We start from the raw sequence: 22,882 nt of genomic DNA, 5'->3' as shown, positions 1-22,882 counted from the left end.
GGAAGAAGAAAGGGGAAAAAAAGAAAGAAAGAAAGATAGATAGATCATGTCTTTCTTGCTTATTATTGAAATCCCCAGCTCTATATCTGTCTATAGATGTACTTCTATATAGATATATTTCTCTCTCCATAAAAAAATGTTTTTTCAAATAGTGACATCAATTTTTTTATTGAGGTGTATTTGATGTACAATATTATATAAGTTTAGGGTGTACAACATAGTGATTCACAATCTTTAAAGGTTTTACTCCATTTATAGTTATAAAATATTGAATATATGAGAACCTACTGTATAACACAGGGTATTATACTCAATATCTTGTGAAAACCTATAATGAAAAAGAAATCTGAAAAAGAATATGTGTGTGTGTGTATGTGAGAATCACTTTGCTGTATACCTGAATCATTGTAAATCAGCTATACTTCAATAAAAAAATCGATTATATCCCGTGTTGTACAATATATCCTTGTAGCTTATTTACTTTATACATAGTAGTTTGCATCTCTTAATCCCCTACTCCTATCTTGCCCCTCCCTCCTTCCCTCTCCCCTCTGGTAACCACTAGTTTGCTCCCTGTATCTGTATCTGTATCTCTGTTTCTCTTCTGTTACATTCACTAGTTTATTATTTATATTCCACACATATATAATATCATATAGTATTTGTCTTTCTCAGTCTGGTTTATTTCACTTATTGTAATACCCTCCAAGTATATCCATGTGGCTGCAAGTGACAGTATTTCATTCTTTTTTGTGGCTGAGTAGTATTCCATCGTATATATACATAACATCTTCTTTATCCATTCATCTGTTGATGGACATTTAGGTTGCTTCCATATGACATCAATTTTTATAGATCTAAAATTATTTTTTTACAATGAAAAAGGATAGACTGAGTGGGCTGTATAGAGGAGTATTTTAGCAGAATCTAGTCTGAGTACCCAACAATGCTAAAAACAGGTTGAATGTTGGCCTTACATATGTTTTCCCTAAACCTGAAATCTCAGCCTTTTGAATTGTTTCCATGTATGAGAAAATAGTGAAGAAGGACATGCCAAGGAAAAAAGGACAGTGGATGGGTGTTTGTCTGAGACTCCCTAGGGAGCTCTTAAAAATACTTATCCTCAGACCCCAGCCCAACTTTCAGTTGATATGGGGTGATGCCCAGAAAATCAGTATTTGAAAGTGCCTCAGATGATTCAGTATTCAGCCTGGGCTGAAAAACAACTGGTCTAGCTGGTCAAATCAGCCTATGTTAGTTGGGCAAGCTTGCAAATGGGGACAGTGATGGCATGGCTGACATGTCACCACAGTATAAGGGAATACTATAAATAAAAGCTCCACATTCCAACACTGTGGTCCACTAAATGTCCACACCTTTGGTCCTGGCCCACTCTGGAGGAAGAGAAACTGAAAATGGAGGCAATGATGACAAATAGAACTTGCTTAGGTGGTTGGAGTTGGCTGCTAATAAATGTTTTGAAATATCATCTGTTGAGCTATCATTAAACAAGTACTTAAGAACTCAATGCATGCCAGGTACTAGGTCCTGGGAATACCAGTCAAGTCCCTGCCTTCACAGAACTTACAGTCTGGGGGCAAGACATAGAATAGACAAAGAAATGTATTGCCATTGATATCAATGAGGGCTGTGAGACAAAAATTAAAGCTGGGTCAAGAGTAGAGAGTAATGGGGTAAAGGCTAGACTGGACAGTTAAGGAGGACAGCATTGAGGTGGTGATGTTCGAGCTGGGACCTGGGTAAAGAGAAGGAATAAAGGTGGGAGCCATGTGAGAGCTGAGAGAACAGAAAGGGAAGAGTCCTGAGTTGTGGATGTCCTTGGCATGTCCAAAAATAGAAAGTCCCTGGGGTTTGAATGGAGCAGGTCATGTGGGGCCTCGAAGGCCGTGGATAGGAGTCTATGACTTGTCTTGCGTGTAATTCAAAGTCCTTGGAGAATTATGAGCAGGAAATGAATTTGATCTAATTTTATTTTTAGAAAGATCACTCTGCGACTGTGAGGAGAATGGGTTATAGGGGCTAAGAGTAGAAGAAGGGCCACCATTTGGGAGATGAGAGTAGCTTAGATTAAGATGGTAGTGGTGGCAGAGGGAGAAACAACAAGATTCAGGATATATTTGAAAGCAGAGTAGTGAAGACTTGCTGATGCATTCAATGTTGAGTATAAGAGAGATTATTCAACTACGTAACTGGTTGCTATAAATATTAAATAACTGTAGAATGAATTCCGAATGCTTAGAACATTGCCAAATACACAGTTAGCACTCATAAATCTTAGTCAATATCAAACATCCAAGCAAATATGTGCGTGGATAGTTGGATGTACAAGTCTCCAGCTCAAGGGAGAGGATGGAGCTGGAGATATACGTTTGGGAGGTACAAGGCTATGGTGGCATTTAAAGCCATTGGACTAGGTGAAATCCTCAAGGTGGGTGAGTGTAGAACCAGAAGACTGAAGGCAGAGCCCTGGGGCCCTTCAGTATAGACATTGAAAGCAGAGGAGGAGGGTCCAGTAGAGAAGACAGAGAGGAAGGGGCGGCAGATATGGGAGGAAATTCTGGAGCGTAGAGTCCTAGAAGTCAACTGGGAAAGTGTTTTAATGTGAAATTGACTAGACTATTGCTGACAAGTTTTCAAAAACAATGAAGTCTGACACTGCCCATTAGAAGTTGTGGGTGACCTTTTTAAGCCCCTGGCTTGAAATTTTCAGAAGTCTTCCCTGAAAACTTGATATTTCTCTTGAGGCCCTGGCTCCTTCTTGGAGGGATCCCTTAGCCACAGCTTTACATTCTCTGTCATTTTTTTTCTTGTCTCTTTTTTCTTCACGTCTTTTCATCATCTTTCCCACTTGATGAAGCCAGTAATTACTCTGCCTCCCTTTCAAAGAGAATAAATATTATTTTCCAGAATAGCGCCATTCAGAAAGCATGGGATTTTGCTTTCCACAACAATGCAACATTTGCAAATTGCTCAGGGGTTATATAAATGCTTCCTAAATGAATATATGGGAGATGGGCATGGAAAGAGCCATTATTTACATAAATGAAATCTTTCAAAAATCATATGTAAATTTTAAAAGATAAATCTGAGTTTAAGATGCCAATAGCTCTTGAATTGTTATTTTAGGAGAGAGAATGCTGCTGTTTGGAAAGTGGTGTTTGGCATCAATAATCTAGACCACCCATCAACGTTCATGCAGACGCGCCTCGTGAAAACCATCATCCTGCATCCTCGCTACAGTCGAGCAGTCGTGGACTATGACATCAGCATAGTGGAGCTAAGTGAAGACATCAGTGAAACGAGCTACGTCCGGCCCGTCTGCTTACCCAGCCTGGAGCAGTCATTAGAACCTGATACTTACTGCTATATCACAGGCTGGGGACACATGGGCAACAAAAGTAAGTCAGGATCCTCAGGAGCACTTGCCTTTCAGTTTGTAACTGGAAAACACTGGGGTACTTCCTGGCCTTTGGCAATCATTTCCCATTTCCACTTACAAAAGTAGAGCCACAGATACTCAGCATATGTGTCACTCTTCTCTCCATGCAAATCGTAGATGTCAATACTTCATCGTGCACTTAAACCTGCCAGGTCCCGATACAACCTCAGAAATCCTTCTCCACATCTCAGTCTTTCTCCAGGGAGCCACTACTGATGTTTTGGAGCTGGCACGCAAGATGAGACCTATCAGCCATCCTCCCTTGCATTGCCTCTCTCAGTAATTCGCACTGCACTCACTGCAGGCAGAGTCACTCGGAGCCTCTAGTGGTTAGGTAGTTCCGCTCCTGCAGTCAAGCTGGATGGTCCCGTTTCCAACTCTTGGTTATGATTTGGTCTTATCAACATTGGTAATACAACCTGTAAGTCTTTCTAGAAGGAAAACTGGCTAGCTATTTGCCTATTCAAATTAATTTAAATAGTTTGGATCCTAAGATGATTTCAAAACATAAAACACATAGAAATTTAAAAATTTGTCCTGCTGACTTTCAGCCACCTGTAAGGACTCTCTCACTTTGCTTGACCTATTAAAAGTTTAGAATAAGGATTTAATCAATGAGATATTTTCTTTAAAGGTCAGCACTTGTCACGCCAACTGTCAGGTGTAGTACTGCAGCTCTCAGGGATATGATGAATAATTGGTGTCCTGTTATCCATCTTAGCAACTGCTAATTTGAAGGACAACTTTTTTTCTTGAAATTTAGTCAAGTTTTGAGCTAATGTGAGTTTCTTTTCTATATGATCAATTGAGAATAAAAAGAGAAAAGGCAATGGACAGTAGGAAGTCAATGTATTTCTTACATGTAAGAAGGCAATGTCAGACATATGATGTCACCTTGCCTGCTCATCTTGGTTTTTAAAAGCTATACTTAGCTCTATGATATATGAAAGCGGATTCTATATTGTCTCTACTTGTATTGTTCCCAATATCCATATTAAACACACATCAATCGTGTGACATATGTCAGATACCACATACATAATGTAGTAGGAAGAGCAAGGGTCTGAATTCAGTGAGGAAGGTCTGATTGACCCAGACTGCACCACTTTCTAGCTAACTATGAAATGGAAAAAATAATAGCAACTGTCTAACTCACAGGATTATTGTAAAGATAAAAGAAAATAAGCCCAGAAAATGCTGAGTTCAGGAGCCTGACCCACTGAGGGTACCCAGTAAACATTAATGATTGTTCTTTTTACCATTCTTTTGACAGTTTGGGAAACTTTCACTGTCTGCATTGCATTGATTTTTCCAAACGTGATTCTTTCTTCCAATAAGGTATCCTGTATATATACACTGCTTCACCATCACTATCTAAAAGGAGAACAGTGTGTATGTTTCGTAGAATGACTGAACAATGAGAGATTCTTGCTGTCTGGCTTTGAGAAATCCATTGTTATTCTGGGAGGAAGCAATAAACTTTCGAGCAAGGCGAAATTCATACATTCTCTCTGCTGACACTAAGGGATGGCTTTTCCCTTTCAACATCTCTCTGATGCATCCTTTAGGATTAAAGGCTCTGATCTCAAATGATGGCTACTGTAGCACATGGTGAGACACATGGTGAGACATGTTTAAACTCTTCCCCTGTTAGTCTGAACAGGTGATCTGAACTTTAAAAGAACAGGGCTCACATGCTGAGCTGTCACAGGGTCTTCAGCCTCCCATCTAGGGCAGAGATCTGGCTTGATTATTTTCCTTTGCAATGTAGTAGCTATTGTTTATGTTGCCGCATAGAATAAGAGAGGGAAAGCATGAGCCAGGTTCCTTAACCAACCTGTGCCTCAATTTTCTCATTAACAAAATGAAGGGGTTTGACTAAATGATTGCTATCAGCACTTCTAATTGGAAAATTCTGATTCCAAATGAGCTTTGTCTTTGAAATGACATTTTAAGAACATGGTTTTCTTGTTATAAAAATGTAATCATTTCATATATGGCTAGCTTCATTTTTTGAATCATTTTACCCTCACATATTTTATTTCCTCTTCCTTTTAAAAAATCCAGTGCCTTTTAAGCTGCAAGAAGGAGAAGTCCGCATCATTTCTCTGGAGCAGTGTCAGTCCTACTTTGACATGAAAACCATCACCACCCGGATGATCTGTGCTGGCTATGAGTCTGGCACCGTTGACTCGTGCATGGTAAGTTGCTTTCTGGTTACTAAGGAGACTCAGTTCAGCCATAGGTTCAGTGGGTCCATATGAGCTCATTATTATTCATGTGTGGCCCTTTGGGAACATTTTCTGAAAATAATTTGTTGCCAAATATTTATTCACAGGGTATTTTCCTTTATCTAGGACCCAAGTGATCCCCGACTTCTTTAGTGGTGGGAATTCCACACTGTGGGTATCTTAAATGCATACCAGATGCTCTCTAACACAACCTGAGGTAGAAAACAAAACATAAAACAAACAAAAGTTACCTTTTAGCAAGTCTGGAGCAAGATTATGCACCAGAACCTCTCATTATCTTCCTTAATTGCATCAACAGGACACATTGGAAGCCATGGGTCCTCTGTTAAGGTCTAGAAATCATGGAACTCAGTATTGAAACCAAATTCAAACTTTGGCCTAAAGCCCAGTATTATGAAGAGGAAAAGATGACCAAAAAGACCAGACAGATTGTGCTTTTAGCTGTATCCACCTTTCCTTTTGAATTGCTGCTTCTTCCCCTCTTGTTTTCCATCTAACAAACATCTACCTACCTCACTCAGCCTAGCTCAAAACCCACTCTTAAGGGAACCCTGTGTTCCCCTCCAACTGGAAGTAATCACTCATTCCTTTGAAGACTCCTTTATTTATAGCCCTTAGATTTTGCTTTCATGTTAAGTTTTTCTCATTACCCAAGTGGACTTTTTGGCCCCTTGGGGACAAAAATAGCTCTTTACTTGTGTAGACCTTAGCACAGAATCTTGCAAAAATTAGATGCTAAATAATTATGGGGCTAAGTTTCTGATCTGGAAGTGTAGAGATGCTGACCTGTAAACATGTCCCATTTTAATCACTCTCTGGTATAAGTAGCTCAACCTAAATACGTCAGTATCTTAGTATTTCTTGTATATAAGAGGAGATGAAAAAATTTGTGAAATATGTTTAATAAAAATGTTTCCAGTAAATTTTGCTTAAAAATCAATTAGGCTTTCAGACAGAACAATTTAGTCAGCCTCTTGCAAGATCTGTGCTTATTAGTTAGGTTTATGGCATTGAAAAGTTATGAATGCAAAGATCACCACTGCTAGGAAGTGACATGATATATTCAAAGTCCTGGAAGGGAAAAACCTGCAACCTACCCAGCAAGATTATCATTTAGAATAGATTGAGAAATAAAGAATTTCTCAGACAAGAAAAAACTAAAAGAATTGAGCAACACTAAACCTACCCTAAAAGAAATATTGAAGGGTCTTCGCTAAATAGAAAAGAAGCAAGAATCTATTGGAAAGGGAAAATCACAGTAGGAGAAACAAATATGTAAAAGGATTGAAGATCACTTAAATAGGCCAGTACAGAGATTAAAAAGCAAAAAAAAAAAAAAAAGTTTTTTGTGAAAGGGATTATAACTACAATTAACAGCAAACAAATAAGCATGAAGATGTAAAGTAGAACATCAAAAATCACAAAACTTGGGAGAGTGGAGTATAAAAATGTAAATCTTTTAGAACGTGTTTGAACTTGTATGACTATAAGTTTAAAGCAAGTAGATACAGTAATGGGTCAACATACTTGAACTCTAGTAATCACAAATCAAAAACACACAATAGGTTCACAAAAACCAGAAAGAAAGGAACTCAAGCATACTACAAATCATCAGACCACAAAAGGAAAAATAAGAAGAAATGAACAAGGAAGAACTACAAAAACTACTGGAAAACAAGGTTTAAAATGGCAATAAGTACATACCTATCAATAATTATTTGTTTTAATTTAATTTTTATTGTATATTGGAGTATAGTTGACTTACCATGTTATGTTAGTTTCAGGTTGACATCAAAGTGGTTAAGTTATACATATTTGTATGTCCATTCTTTTTCAGATTCTTTTCCCATATAGGTTATTACAGAATATTGAGTAGAGCTCCCTGTGCTACAGTAGGTCCTTGTTGGTGATCTGTTTTATACAGTGTATGTTAATTCCAAACTCCTAATTTGTCCACCCCCACAACCTTTCCCCTTCGGTAACCATAAGTTTGTTTTCTAAGTCTGTGGGTCTATTTCTGTTTTGTAAATAATTTCATTTGTATCATCTTTTTAGATTCAAATATGTGATATCATATGATATTTGTCTTTCTCTGACCTACTTCACTTAGCATGATAATCTCTAGGCTTATCCATGTTGCTGCAAATGGCTTTATTTCATTCTTTTTAATGGCTGAGCAATATTCCATTGTATACATGTACCACATCTTCTTTATGCATTCCTCTGTCAGTGGCATTTAGGTTGCTTCAGTGTCTTGCCTATTGTAAATAGTGCCACAGTGAACACTGGGGTGCATGTATTTTTTCAAATTATGGTTTTCTTTAGATATATGCCCAGGAGTGGAATTGCTGGATCATATGGTAGCTCTATTTTCAGTTTTTTAAGGAACCCCAATACTGTTCTCCATAGTGGTTGTACCAATTTGTATTACCACCAGCAGTGTAGAAGAGTTCCCTTTTCTCCACACCCTCTCCAGTTATTGTTTTTGATGATGGCCATTCTGACCAGTGTGAGGTTATACTTCACTGTAGTTTTGATTTGCATTTTTCTAATAATTAGTAATGTTGAGCATCTTTTCATGTGCTTTTTAGCCATCTGTACATCTTTTTGGAGAAATGTCTATTTAGATCTTCTGTGCATTTTTTGATTGGGGTGTTTTTTTAATATTGAGCCACATAAGCTGTTGGTATATTTTGGAGATTAATGCCTTATTGGTCACATTGTTTGCAAATATTTTCTTCCATTCTGTAGATTTTTGTTTTGTTTTGTTGATGCTTTCCTTTACTGTGCAAAAGCTTTTAAGTTTAATTAGGTCTTATTTGTTAATTTTTTAAATTTTCATTATTCTAGGAGGTGGATTCAAAAACATATTGCTGTGATTTATGTCACTGTTCTGCCTATGTTTTCCTCTAAGAGTTTTGTAATATCCAGTCTTACATTTAGGTCTTTAATCCTTTTTGAGTTTATTTTTGTGTGTGGTGTTAGAGAATGTTCTAATTTCATTCTTTTAAATGTAGCGGTCCAGTTTTCCCAGCACCACTTATTGAAGAGGCTGTCTTTTCTCCATTGTACACTCTTGCTTCCTTGTCATATATTAACTGACCATAGGTGCATGGATTTACTTCTGGGCTTTCTCTCCTGTTCCATTGATCTATAAGTCTGCCTTTGTGCCAGTACCATACTGTTTTGATTACTGTAGCTTTATAGGATATTCTGAAATGAAGAAGCATAATTCCTGCAGATGTTTTTCTTTCTTAAGATTGCTTTGGCTATTTGGGGCCTTTTGTGTTTCCATACAAATTTTAAGATTTTTTGTTCTAATTCTGTGAAAAATGGCATTGGTAATTTGATTGGGATTGCATTGAATCTGTAGACTGCCTTGGATAGTCTGGTCATTTTAACGACATTGATTCTTCGAATCCAAAAACATCTATTTGTGTCATCTTTGATTTCTTTCATCATCTTACAGTTTTCTGAGTACAGGTTTTTGTCTCCTTAGGTAAGTTTATTCCTAGGTTTTTTTTCTTTTTGACTCAGTGGTAAATGGGATTGTTTCCTTAATTTCTCTTTCTGACCTTTCATTGTTAGTGTATAGAAATTCAGCAGATTTCTGTGTATTAATTTTGTATCCTGAAACTTTACCGAATTCATCGATGAGCTCTAGTGGTTTCTGGTAGCAGCTTTAGAGTTTTCTATGTATAATTATTATGTGATCTGCAAACAGTGATAGTTCTACTTCTTTTCCAATTTGGATTCCTTTTATTTCTTTTTCTTCTCCTTATTGCCATTGCTAGGACTTCCAAAACTATATTGAGTATAAGTGGCATGAGCAGACATCCTTGTCTTGTTCCTGATCTAAGAGGAAATGCTTTCAGCATTTCACTGCTGAGTATGATGTTAGATGTGGGTTTGTCATATGTGGCCTTTATTATGTTATGTTCACTCTATGCCCACTTTCTGGAGGTTTTTTTTTTATTATCTTAAATGGGTGTAGAATTTTGTCAAAAGATTTTTCTGCACCTATTGAGATGATCATATGATTTTTATTCTTCAATTTGTTATTGTAGTGTATCACACGGATCGATTTGTGAATATTAAAAAATCTTAATTTCCTGGGATAAATCCCACTTGATCATGGTATATGATCCTTTTAATGTATTGTTGGATTTGGTCTGCTAGTATTTTGTTGAGTGTTTTTGGGCCTATGTTTAGTGGTACTGGCCTGTAATTTCCGTGTTTGTTTGTTTGTATCTTTGTCTAGTTTTGGTGTCAGGGTGATGGTGACCTCATAGATTAAATTTAGGAATGTTCCTTCCTCTGCAATTTTTTGGAATAGTTTCAGGATAGGTGTTAACTCTTCTCTAAACATTTGATAGAATTTGCCTGTGAAGCCATCTGCTCCTGGGCTTTTGTTTGTTGGGAGTTTTTTAATCACAGTTTGAATAGACCAATCACAAGTACTGAAATTCATATTTTCTATTTCTTCCTGGTTCACTCTTGGAAGATTGTAACTTTCTAAGAATTTGTCCATTTCTTCTAGGTTGTCCATTTTGTTGGCATATAGTTTTTTGTAGTAGTTTCTTATGATCCTTTGTATTTCTGTGGTGCCCAATGTAACTTCTCCTTTTTCATTTCTAGTTTTATTGATTTGAGCCCCTTACCTTTTTTTTCTTATGAGTGTAGCTAAAGGTTTATCAATTTTATCTTTTCAAAGAACCAGCTTTTAGTTTCATTGATCTTTTCTATTATTTTATTCATCTCTATTTCATTTATTTCTGCTCTGATCTTTATGATTTCTTTCCTTCTACTAACTTTGAGTTTGTCTTTTTCTAGTTGCTTTTGGTGCAAGGTTAGGTTGCTTATTTGAGATTTTTCTTGTTTCCTGAGGTAAGATCGTATTGCTATAAACTTCCCTCTTAGAAATGCTTTTGCTGCACCCCAAAGGTTTTGGATCATTATGTTTTACTTTTCACTTTTCTTTAGGTATTTTTTGATTTCCTAGTTGATTTCTTAAGTGATCTATTGGTTGTTAAGTAATGTATTGTTTAGCCTCCACGTGTTTGTGTTTTTTACAGCTTTTTCCTTATAGTTGATATCTAATCTCATAGCGTTGTGGTCAAAAGAGATGCTTGATATAATTTCAATTTTCTTAAATTTACCTAGGTTTGCTTTGTTGCCCAGCATGTGATCTATCCTGGAGAATGTTCTATGTGCACTTGAGAAGAAAGTGTTATTCTGGTGCTTTCAGATGGAATGTTCTATAAATATCAATTAAGTCCATCTGATCTAAGGTGTTATTTAAGGCCTGTGTTCCCTTATTGATTTTCTGTCTGGGTGATCTGTCCATTGATGTAAGTGAGATGTTAAAGTCCCCCACTATTATTGTGTTACTGTTGATTTCTTCTCTTATGACTGTTAGCATTTGCCTTGTATATTAAGGTGCTCCTATGTTGGGTGCATACATATTTATAATTGTTATATCTTCTTCTTGGATTGATCCCTTGATCATTTTGTAGTGTCCTTCTTTGTCTCTTGTAACAGTCTTTAAAGTTTATTTTGTCTGATATGAGTATTGCTACTCTAGCTTTTGATTTCCATTTGCATGGAATACCTTTTTCCATCCCCTGACTTTCATTCTGTATCTCGCCCTAGATCTGAAGTGGGTCTCTTGTAGACAGCATATGTTCAGGTTTTCTTTTTGTATCCATTCAGCCAGTCTATGTTTTTTGGTTGGAGCATTTTAATCCACTTACATTTAAGATAATTATCAATATGTATGTTCTTATTGCCATTTTCTTAATTGTTTAGGATTTGTTTTTGTAGGTCTTTTTTCTTCCCTTCCTCTTTTGTTCTCTTCTCTTGTAATTTGGTGACTATCTTTAGAATTGTGTTTGGATTGCTTTTATTTTTGTGTGTCTATCTACTGTAGATTTTTCGTTTGTGGTTATGATGAGGTTTGTGGTTACCATGAGGGTCTTTTTTTTTTTAAGCTTTTTATTGGAATATAATTGCTTTACACTGTTGTGCCAGTTTTTGCTGTACAACAAAGTGAATCAGCTGTATTTATACATATATCCCCATATCCCCTCCCTCCCTCAACTTCCTCCCACCCTTCCTATCCCAGCCCTCTAAGTCATCACCCATCATCAAGTTGATCTTCCTGTGTTATGCAGTAGCTTCTCACTAGCTATTTTACATTTGGTAGTGTATATATGTCAATGCTGCTCTCTCACTTCATCCCAGCTTCCCCTTCACCCTCCCACCCTGTGTCCTCAAGTCCGTTCTCTACATCTGCATCTTTGTTCTTGCCCTGTCAATGGGCTCATCAGTACCATTATTTTAGATTCCATATACATGAGTTAGCATACAGTATTTGTTTTTCTCTTTCTGGCTTACTTCTCTCCGTATGACAGACTCTAGGTCCATCCACCTCACTACAAATAACTCAATTTCATTCCTTCTTATGGCTGAGTAATATTCCATCTCATATATGTGCCACATCTTCTTTATCCATTCATCTGTTGATGGACATTTAGTTTGCTTCCATGTCTTGACTATTGTAAACAGGGCTTCAATGAACACTGGGGTGCATGTATCCTTTTGAATCAACCATGAGATTTTTGATATAACAGTCTATATGTACACAAGATTGATTTAAGATGCTGGTCTCTTCATTTCATATCCATTAACAATATCCTACATTTGTATTCTCCTTGTCTCACGATTACTGGTTTTGATACCACATCTGTATGTGGATGATTTCCTACCTTTACTGTATGTTTACCTTTACTGGTGAGCTTTGCCATTCGTAATTTTCTTGTTTCTAATTGTGGCCTTTTCTGCCTAGAGAAGTTCCTTTAGCATTTTGTTGTAAAGCTGGTTCAGTGGTGAATTCTCTTAGCTTTTGCTTGTCTGTAAAGCTTTTGATTACTCCATCAAATCTGAACAAGAGCCTTGCTGGGTAGAGTATTCTTGGTTGTAGGTCATCACTTGAAATATATCATACTACCCCCCTCTGGCCTGCAGTTTCTGCTAAAAAAATCAACTGATAAGTATATGAAGATTTCCTTGTATGTTATCTGTTGCTTTTAATATTTTCTCTTTAGTTTTTGACAATTTGATTGATATGTGTCTTGGCATGTTCCTCCTTGGGTTTATCCTGGATTGCACTCTGCACTCTGTGCTTCCTGAACTTCAGTACATGTTTCCTTTCCTATGTTAGGGAAATTTTTGGCTATTGTCTCTTCAAATATTTTTTCAGGCCTGTTCTCATTCTCGTCTCCTTCTGGGACTCCTATAATGCAAATGTTAGTGCATTTAATATCTCAGAGGTCTCTTAGACTGTCCTCATTTCTTTTTTCTTTACTCTGTAATGCAGCAGTGATTTCCACCAATCTGTCTTCCAGCTCACTTATTCATTCTCCTGCCTCATTTATTCTACTATTGATTTCTTCTGGTGTATTTTTCATTTCAATTATTGTATTGCTCATCTCTGTTTGCTCTTTAAATCTCCTAGCTCTTTGTTAATCATTTCTTATATCTTCTTGGGCTCTGACTCCATTATTTTTCCAAATCTTGGATAACTTTACTACCATTTCTCTGAATACTTTTTCAGGCAGATTGCCTGTCTCCATTTCACCTACTTGTTCTTCTGGGGTTTTATTATCTTGTTCCTTCATCTGGAACGTATTTCTCTGCCATCTCATTTTGTCTACCTTTCTGTGTTTGTGGTCTTCATTTCTCAGGCTGCAGGTCTGTAGTTCCTTTTGCTTCTGGTGTCTGCCCCCAGTGGATGAGGTTTGTCCAGTGGCTTCTGCAGACTTCCTGGCCTGGTTCTTGTCCCACTGGTTGGCAGGCTGTTTCAAGGGGTGTGTTTAGAGGCAGCTGTGCATTCAGGATGACTTTAGTCAGCCTGTCCTAAGTGGGGCTGTGTTGTTTGGCATGAGGCATCCCAACACTGGAGCCTGCAGACTGTTGGGGGAGCAGGTCTCGGTGCCAAAATGTTGACCTCCAGGAGAGCTTATGCCAGTGAGTACTCCCTGGGGGCTCTGCCACCAGTGTCCTTGCCCCCAGTGAGCCACAGCTGACCCTCACTTCCCCAGGAGACCCTCCAAGACCCGCAGGTAAGCCTGGCCCAGGCTCCTATAGAGTCTCCTCTCTGCCATGGGTCCCAGTGCACATGAAACCTTGTGTGTCCTCCAAGAGTGAAGTCTCTCTTTCCCCCAGCCCTGTGGAGCTCCTGCACTCAAGCCCCACTGGCCTTCAAAGCCAAATGCCCTGGGGGCTCCTCCTCCAGATGCAAGATCTGCAGACTGGGATGCCTAACATGGGCCTCAGAACTCTCACTCCTGTGAGAGAACCTCCATGATATAATTATTTTCCAGTTTTTGGGTCACTCACTCAGTGGGTATGGGAGTTGATTTGATCACAAATGCACCCCTCCTACCATCTTGTTGTGGCTTCCTATTTGTCTTTGGATGTAGAGTATCTTTTTTTGGTAGGTTTCAGTATTTTTTGTTGATGGTTGTTCAGCAGTTGTGATTTTGGTGTTTTTGTGAGAGGAGGTGAGCTTAAGTTCTACTCTGCCATCCTGTCTCCTCCCATGTCAATTATTACTTTAAATGTCAATCGAACAAAGGCTCCAATCAAAAGTCAGATTGAATAAAAAACAAGACCCTACAATATGCTGCCTAAAAAAATCTCACTTTAGGGTGAAAGACAAACACAGGCTAAAAGTGAGGGGATGGAAAAATATTTCATAAAAATGGAAACAATAAGAAAGCAGGGATATTGTCATATCAGATAAAGTAGCCTTTAAAAGACAAAGGGGCACTGTATGATAAAGGGATCAATACAAAAAGAGGCTATTATACTGATTAACATATATGCACCCAATATAGAAACACCTAAATATATAAAAGAAACACTAATAGACACATAGGGAGAAGTTGACAGGAATACAATAATAGTAGGAGACTTTATCATCTCCCCAGTGACATCAATGGACAGGCCATCCAGACAGAAAGTAAGGCAACAGAGGTCCTAAATGACACAATATACAGTTATATTTAATTGATACCTACAGGATGCTACATCCAAACAAAGAAATAGAATACACATTGTTTCCAAGTGCACATGGAACATTCTCCAGGACAGACCACATACTAGGTCCCAAAACTAGCCTCAGGGAATTTAAGAGGATAGAAATCATTTCAAGCATTTTTTTTTACTGACCACAATGGTATGAAACTACCACAGAAAGAAAAACGGGAAAAGAATGAACACATGGAGACTAAACAAGATGCTACTAAAACACCAATGGATCAATGATAAAACCAAATACAAACTCAGAAAATATCTCAAGACAAACAAAAATGAGAACAAAACCTTACAAAATCTATGGAATGCAGCAAAAGCAGTTCTAATAGGGAAGTTCATAGCAATAGGCCTTCCTCAAGAGATAAACATCTCAAAAAACCTGACCTACTACCTAAATGAATTAGAAAAAGAACAAACAAAATCCATGGTCAGCAGAAGGAAAGAAATAATAAAGATTACAGAGGAAATAAATAAAATAGAGGTTAAAAAACAATAGAAAAGGTCAATAAAACCAAGACCAGGTGTTTTGAAAAGATAAAATCAACAAACTTCTAGCCAGGCCCACCAAGAATAAATCAGAGAGGATCCAAATAAACAAAATAAGAAATGAAAGAGGAGAAATAACAATACCATAGAAATACAAAAAATAATAAAAGAATACTATGAAAAGTTATATGCCAACAAATTAGACAATCCAGAAGAAATGGACAAGTTTCCAGAAACATACAGCCTACCAAAACTGAATCAAGAAGAAACATAATTTGAACAGATTGATCACTGTAAGTGAAATAGAATCTGTAAAACAAAACAAAACAAAAATGAAAACAAAACACCAAACACTCCCTGCAAACAAAAGTCCAGGACCTGATGGCTTCACTGGGGAATTCTACCAGACGTACAAAGAAAAACTTATTCCTATCCTTCTCAAACTATTCCAAAAAATTAAAAAGGAGGAAACACTCCCAGAGTTATTCCATGAAGCCACCATCACCCTGATACCAAAACCAAAGACACTATAAAAAAAGAAAATTATGGGTCAACATATTTGATATATATAGATGGAAAAATCCTCAACAAAATATTAGCTAACTGAACCCAACAATACATAAAAAGGATCATACACCATGATTAAGTTGGATTCATTCCAGGGTTGCAAGGATGGTTCAACATGGATAAATGTATCAATGTATTGTGCCACATTAATAAAAGGAAAGACAAAAGATATGATCATCTCAACAGATGCAGAGAAAACCTTTGACAAAATTCAACATCCATTCATGATAAAAATTCTCACCAAAGTGGGTATAGAAGGAGCATATCTCAACATAATAAAAGCCATTTGTGACAAACCTACAGCCAACATAATACTCAATGGTGAAAAGCTGAAAACCTTCCTGCTAAACTCAAGAAAATGATAAGGGTGCCCACTCTCACCACTTCTATTCAACACAGTATTGGAAGTCCTAGCCACAGCAATCAGACAATAAAAAGAAATATGAGGGTGAGTCAAAAATTATCTGTACTCTGGCTGTAAAATTTAATTAACTTTTAGAAAAGACAAGTATCATTTTTCAACTTAATCCCCTTGCTTTTCAATAGACTGTGTCCAACAAGCTTTTGTATTCCCACATTAAAAAATGTTTTAGGCTGAACTGTGAGCCACAAATGCTGTCTTCACTTCTTCATCATAAGTGAATCTTCATCCTCGTAGGGCTGCTTTCAGGGGATCAAACAGGTGAAAGTCCAATGGAGCAAGATCAGGACTATAGGGAGGGTGCTTTAACATCTCAAAATGAAGTAATCCACGACAGACTTAGGTTTTGAAAAGTTTGTGTGGGATGGGTACTGAAACAACTCATGGAAGAGCATAAACAGAAGCTTTGGATATCTGCAAACAAAATTTGAACTGATACACTAGGGAAGGTGAAAGTTTTTTTTTTTTTTTAATAAATTTATTTATTTATTTATTTATTTATTTATTTATTTATTTATTTATTTTATTGGCTGTGTTTGGTCCTTTTTGCTGCTCGCGGGCTTTCTGTAGTTGCGGACAGTAGCGGGGCCTGCTCTTCATTGCAGTGCGTGGGCTCCTCATTGCTGTGGCTTCTCTTGTTGCAGAGCACGGGCTCTAGGCACGTGGGCTTCAGTAGTTGCAGCACATGGGCTCAATAGTTGTGGCTCACGGGCTCTAAAGCGCAGGCTCAGTAGTTGTGGTGCACAGGCTTAGTTGCTCCATGGCATGTGGGATCTTCCTGGGGCAGGGCTCGAACCCGTGTCCCCTGCATTTGCAGGCAGATTCTTAACTACTGCACCACCTAGGAAGCCCAAAAGTTTCTTAAAGAGAATCATTACTGGTGATGACACATGGATTCACCACTACAAGCCTGAGAGTAAACAGCAGAGTATGGAATAGAAACATCCTCAATTGTTGACCAAGAAAAAGTTCAAAAGTCAACCATCAGCTGGAAAATTGATGCTTACAGTTTTCTGGGATTCTCAAGGGCGAGTGTTGGAACATTATCAGGAAAATGGTTCAGTAATCAACAGTGCTCATTACAGTGAGAAGCTTATTGAAGAGCTGAAGCCTAAACTTCAAATTAAATGCAGAGGGCTGCTATCCAAGGGTGTTGTGATCTTGCATGGCAATGCATGTCTGCACACTTCTGCCCACACTGTTGACACTCTGCAAAAACGTCCTGTTGAGGTGTTAAAGCATCCTCCCCATAGTCCTGATCTTGTTCCATCAGACTTTCACCTGTTTGGTCCCCTGAAAGCAGCCCTACAAGGACGAAGATTCACTTCTGATGAAGTGAAGACAGTAGTGCATTCATGGTTCACAGCTCAGCCTAAAAAGTTTTTTAATGAGGCAATATGAAAGCTTGTTGACAGATGGACAGAGTGTATTGAAAAGCAAGGAGATTATGTTGAAAAATGATGTATTTTTCTTTTCTAAAAGTTAATTAAAATAAATTCTACAGCCAGAGTGCAGATAATTTTTGACTCACCCTCATAAAAAGTATCCAAATTGTAAGGAAAGAGATAAAACTGTCACTATGTGCAGATGACATGATACTCTGTGTGGAATTCTCTTAGGATTCTCTATATAAAGACTAATAAATGAATTCAGCAATGTAGCAGAATACAAGACTAATATATAGAAATCTGTTGCATTTCTTTGCACTAACAATGAAATATCAGAAAGAGGAAATTTAAAAATCCTTTTTAAAATCACGTAAAAAAATACCTAGGAATAAACTTAACCAAGGAGGTTAAAGACCTTTATACTAAAAACTATAAAACATTGTAAAGGAAACTGAAGATGATTCAAGGAAATGGAAAGATATCTCATGCTCTTGGATTGGAAGAATTAGTATTGTTAAACTGGCCATACTACCCAAAGCAATCTACAAATTTAATGTATCCCTGTCAAAATACCCATGACATTTTTTTCACAGAACTAGAATAAATAATCCTAAAATTTATGTGGAACCACAAAAGACCCAGAATTGCCACAGCAATCCTGGGGAAAAAGAACAAAGCTTGGGGGCATAACCCTTCTAGACTTCAGACTATACTACAAAGCTACAGTAATCAAAATAGCATGATATTGGCACAAAAACAGACATATGGATCAATGGAACAGAATAGAGAGCCCAGAAATAAACCCAAACATTTACAGTCAATTAATCTATGACAAAGGAGGCAAGAACACAATGAAGAAAAAATAATCTCTTCAAAAAGTAGTGTTGGGAAAGCTGGACAAAACTACATGTAAATCAATGAAATTAGAACACTACCTCATACCTTATGGAAAAATAAATTCAAAGTGATTTAAAGACCTACATGTAAGACATACCATAAAACTCCTAGAAGATTACATAGGCAAAACATTCTCTGCCATAAATCATAGCAATATTTTCTTAGATTAGCCTCCCAAGGCAAAAGAAATAAAAACAAAAATAAACTAATGGGACCTAATCAAACTTAAAACCTTTTGCACATCAAAGGAAACCATCAACAAAAAGACAACCTACAGAATGGGAGAAAATATTTGCAAATGATGTGACTGACAAGAGGTTAATATCCAAAATATACAAACAGCTCATACAACTCAATATTGAAAAAACAAACAACCCAATGGACAGAAGACCTAAATAGACATTTTTTCCAAAGAAGACATACCAATGGCCAACAGGTATGTGAAAAGATGCTTAACATCACTAATTATTAGGGAAATGCAAATCATAACCACAAGGAGGTATCACCTCACATCGGTCAGAATGGCCATCATCAGAAAGTCTGCAAATAATAAAAGCTGGAGAGGGTGTGGAGAAAAGGGAACCCTTCTACACTGTTAGTAGGAATGTAAATTGATACAGCCACTATGGAGAATAGTATGGAGGTTCCTTAAAAAACTAAAAACAGATCCAGCAATCCCACTCCTAGGCATATATTGAGAGAAGATGAAAACTCTAATTCAAAAAGATATATGCACCCCATTTTTCATAGCAGCACTATTTATAATAGCTAAGATATGGAAATAATCCAAGTGCTCATCAACACAATTGGCTTAAGAAGGTGTGGTACAATGGAATATTACTCAGCCGTAAGAAAGAATGAAATAATTCCGTTTGCAGCAACATGGGTGGACCTAGAGAATATTATAATCAGTGAAGTCAGAGAAAGATAAATATTATATGATATCACTTATATGTGAAATCTAAAAAATAATACAAACGAACCTATGAGGGTGAGTTAAAAATTATCTGCACTCTGGCTGTGGAATTTATAGAAGTTTTAACATAACCGGAGTATGTACAATTTTTGACTTACCCTCGCATATACAAAACAGAAACAGGCTAACAGACAGAAAACAAACTTATAGTTTCCAAAGGGAGAGGGGAGGGATAAATTAGGAATATGGCATTAACAGATACAAACTACTATACATAAAGTAGATAAACAAGGATTTACTGTATAGCACAGGGAACTATATTCAATATCTTGTAATAGCCTATAATGGCAAATAATCTGAAAAAATATGTAACTGAATCATTTTGCTGTACACCTGAAACTAAAACAATGTTGTAAATCAACTAAACTTCAATTAAGAAAAAATATCACCACTTGTACAAAAGCATACAGCACAAGCATAAAGTTAATTTTGCTTTAATAGCAGTATCTAAGAAACAAGATAGCCTGGTAATTATAAAGTTGGAGTCATGTGCCAGACTGCCTGGGTTTAAATCCTAGCTCTGCTAATGGACAAGTTATAAAACTGTGCTTCAGTTTTATTATCTCCAAAACAGATATAAAATTAAATATATAATAATTATAATTGTTATAAGTAATAACATGTAAATAATTATAATAATGATTATTATTAACCTGTAGGGATTCCATGAGGATGAAATGAACTAATATAGGGAAATTGTTTAGGAGAGCATCAGTAAACATGGTTTCTATTATTCCTCAACATTACCAAGTGGGAGGACCATAGATATACTTACAAGTTTGAAATTCTTGCAGGGCAAGGAGTATTTGTAAATTTCTGCCATGAGTCCACATACTTACTTTCTAGGGTATCGATCCTTCTCTTTTAAAGCCATGCAGAATACACCCCTCTCCTTTCAGATGTAGCAAACATGAGTGTTTTTAAAGCCATAGTGTATGTTAATTATATGCGGACAAAAAAACTGAGTAAAACTCACCTGCAACACCTAAATATCAAGAATGAAAATCTCTAAGCATGTGAAACAAAATATAGGTTATAAATAAATAACACATTTTACTGTAGTTAATTCTTATATTGTATTTTCTATGCAAGCATGCTAATGTCTTCTATTAAACACAGTAAGTGGTTCCTGAGTGTGTTTTACTTAATGCATTCATTCACATAGCAAGAATCTTGAAAGTGAGTTACTTTAGAATATTTTTCTAGCACTTTTTTTTGTGGGAAAACTATCCTTACATGTTCCATCTTGCGTACGCTCTACATTTATAAAATGGATCAAAATTAAAGACTGAGATCAATTATGAGAGACAGCTCTGATATGCTAAATTAAAAAAAAGTTTGAAATATTTTGATTAAGTGCAGGAAATGACAAAAAGTCCTGTGATTTCATGGGAAAAAAGAATATAGTCCTTTCCCAAGCCATCTCTATTCTTTTAAAGATGAAGATTTAAAATGTTCATTTGAAAGTTCTGTTTATATAGTCGAAAGTGTGTTCCCTTCACAGGCTGACCATGAGAGCTTGGTTGAAATTCTCCAGGATATTGGTTAAGCTGGGTTTGGCTTTATTTTACCCTCAGGAGAGCATGGACAATGTGAGATCTCTGACATACCAGTGACTAATATCCACTGCTCTTCATTATAGGGTGACAGTGGCGGGCCTCTGGTTTGCGAGCAGCCTGGAGGACGGTGGACATTATTTGGCTTAACTTCATGGGGCTCCGTCTGCTTTTCCAAAGTCCTGGGGCCTGGAGTTTACAGTAACGTGACATACTTTGTCAAATGGATTGAAAGACAAATATACATCCACACCTTTCTCCTATACTAATTCCAAAGATGATCAGAGACTTTTACCAGCGACACTCAAAGAAAATAGCCTTCTCGACGGTGGAGGACTTCCTGCAGAGAGCTGTACAGAAGCACTTTTCATGGACAGGGAGGCTCCACAGTGCACTGCACATATTCATGTTTGTCTTGGTCTTATTTTATGTAGCTTTTTTTTTCCCAATTCTATTTTTCTCTTACTTCAAATTGAATGAAAGTTTTTTAAAAAACAAAGCAAAACTGACTTTGTTCTTTTGCTGGGCAGGCCTAACCTTGACCGTAACATGAAATGATCAACTCTGGAAAGAGAAGAGTGTGGGCACTAGGGTAACAGGTTAGAGAAGGGTCCCTTTTGTCCAGTCACAAAAAGGACATTGAGATGCAGGCTAATTTTTGCCAGCTTTTGTTTCTCAAGCTCAATAGCATAGTGGCAAATTTCAATATTAACATTGGAGACTTGCTTTTGATTTATTAAAAGCCAAGATGATTTACATGCTTAAGTTATTTATTATTAGTCTTCTAAAGTCTGCATAATTCTGAGAACTTATGAAAGACAGAGCATCCATTTGGTAGCTGAAATAGCAAATCACATCGAGCACAAAGCTCTTTAGATGTCAATATTAGCACTTGATATGAATGGACTGCCCATTCTCAATTTAAAGCAAGGTTGTGATTTTATAGAAAAGTCTCCATTGAACCTCCCTAGAGCTGGGGTTTGTTCACTGTGTATTAGCCGATTGAGATTTCAATAATTAGAAAAATATTTGTGGGAAATATTTCGTTCTGCCTATGTGACAATGAAGTTGAGATTAAACTTTGCTAAAGGAGGATTTGCTTTAGAGTGGAGAGATGCAATTTTTTAAAAAGAAAATTAAATTGCACCCTACACCTCATTATTTTCCAGTTTTCCTGTGTACATCCATACCAATAAAGTCACAGTAAAATATATCTGAAAGCACAGTAAAACTCTGCATGGAGAAAAACATTTTACAATCTTCCTTGAAAGATGTTTAATATCTGGTGTTGCCATTTCTTCTCATTGATAATTAAAACAAAAATTTAAAGATGCTTTTAAGTACTAGGCCACTTTACACACATCAATTTTGAAGTAGTTAGTGGTTAAAGTATTTTTTCCCCCACTAAAAAGCTTCAAAACACAAATCTTCACATGCACCTAATTAAATTAGCCAGACATCTATTTTGCAACATCCAAATACCTTTTGAACAAGTAGGATTCCCTCCACCAGCAACCTGGACTGCCCCAGCATTCCCCAGAGACTACCTGCCATTTTATACGTCTTTTTGTACTCTTTTCTATGTGTGTGAGAAAGCTGTCTTGACACTTTCCACATTATTCATCTCTTGTTCTGTGGTTTGTGGAAACCTATTTAGAATGTAAAATCCAGCAAGTGAAATGTGGTAACAACTGTACGAAAGTTTAAGAACACATGTTAGTTTTGTTGTAGTTATAGGTACATAATGTAACAGCTTATGCTCAACTTATGTTGAGTGAAA

The 22,882-nt window shown here is 36.9% G+C and overlaps 1 protein-coding gene across 1 annotated transcript in view; it reads left to right on the top strand.

The window, feature by feature from the left end:
- Window positions 1-21,371, top strand: part of CORIN (corin, serine peptidase) — a 205,138-nt gene extending 183,767 nt beyond the window's left edge. The window contains exons 19-21 of the mRNA XM_057726907.1: window positions 3,148-3,419; window positions 5,528-5,661; window positions 21,189-21,371. Coding sequence (XP_057582890.1) covers window positions 3,148-3,419; window positions 5,528-5,661; window positions 21,189-21,371 — 589 coding nt within the window. The remainder of the gene's footprint in view (window positions 1-3,147; window positions 3,420-5,527; window positions 5,662-21,188) is intronic.
- Window positions 21,372-22,882: the final 1,511 nt, after the last annotated feature.

This window comes from Hippopotamus amphibius, chromosome 3, assembly GCF_030028045.1.
Source record: "Hippopotamus amphibius kiboko isolate mHipAmp2 chromosome 3, mHipAmp2.hap2, whole genome shotgun sequence".
In the NCBI taxonomy this organism is placed as follows: Eukaryota; Metazoa; Chordata; class Mammalia; order Artiodactyla; family Hippopotamidae; genus Hippopotamus; species Hippopotamus amphibius.
Note: the sequence above shows the minus strand (reverse complement) of the source record. Positions and strands in the feature narration are given on the sequence as shown.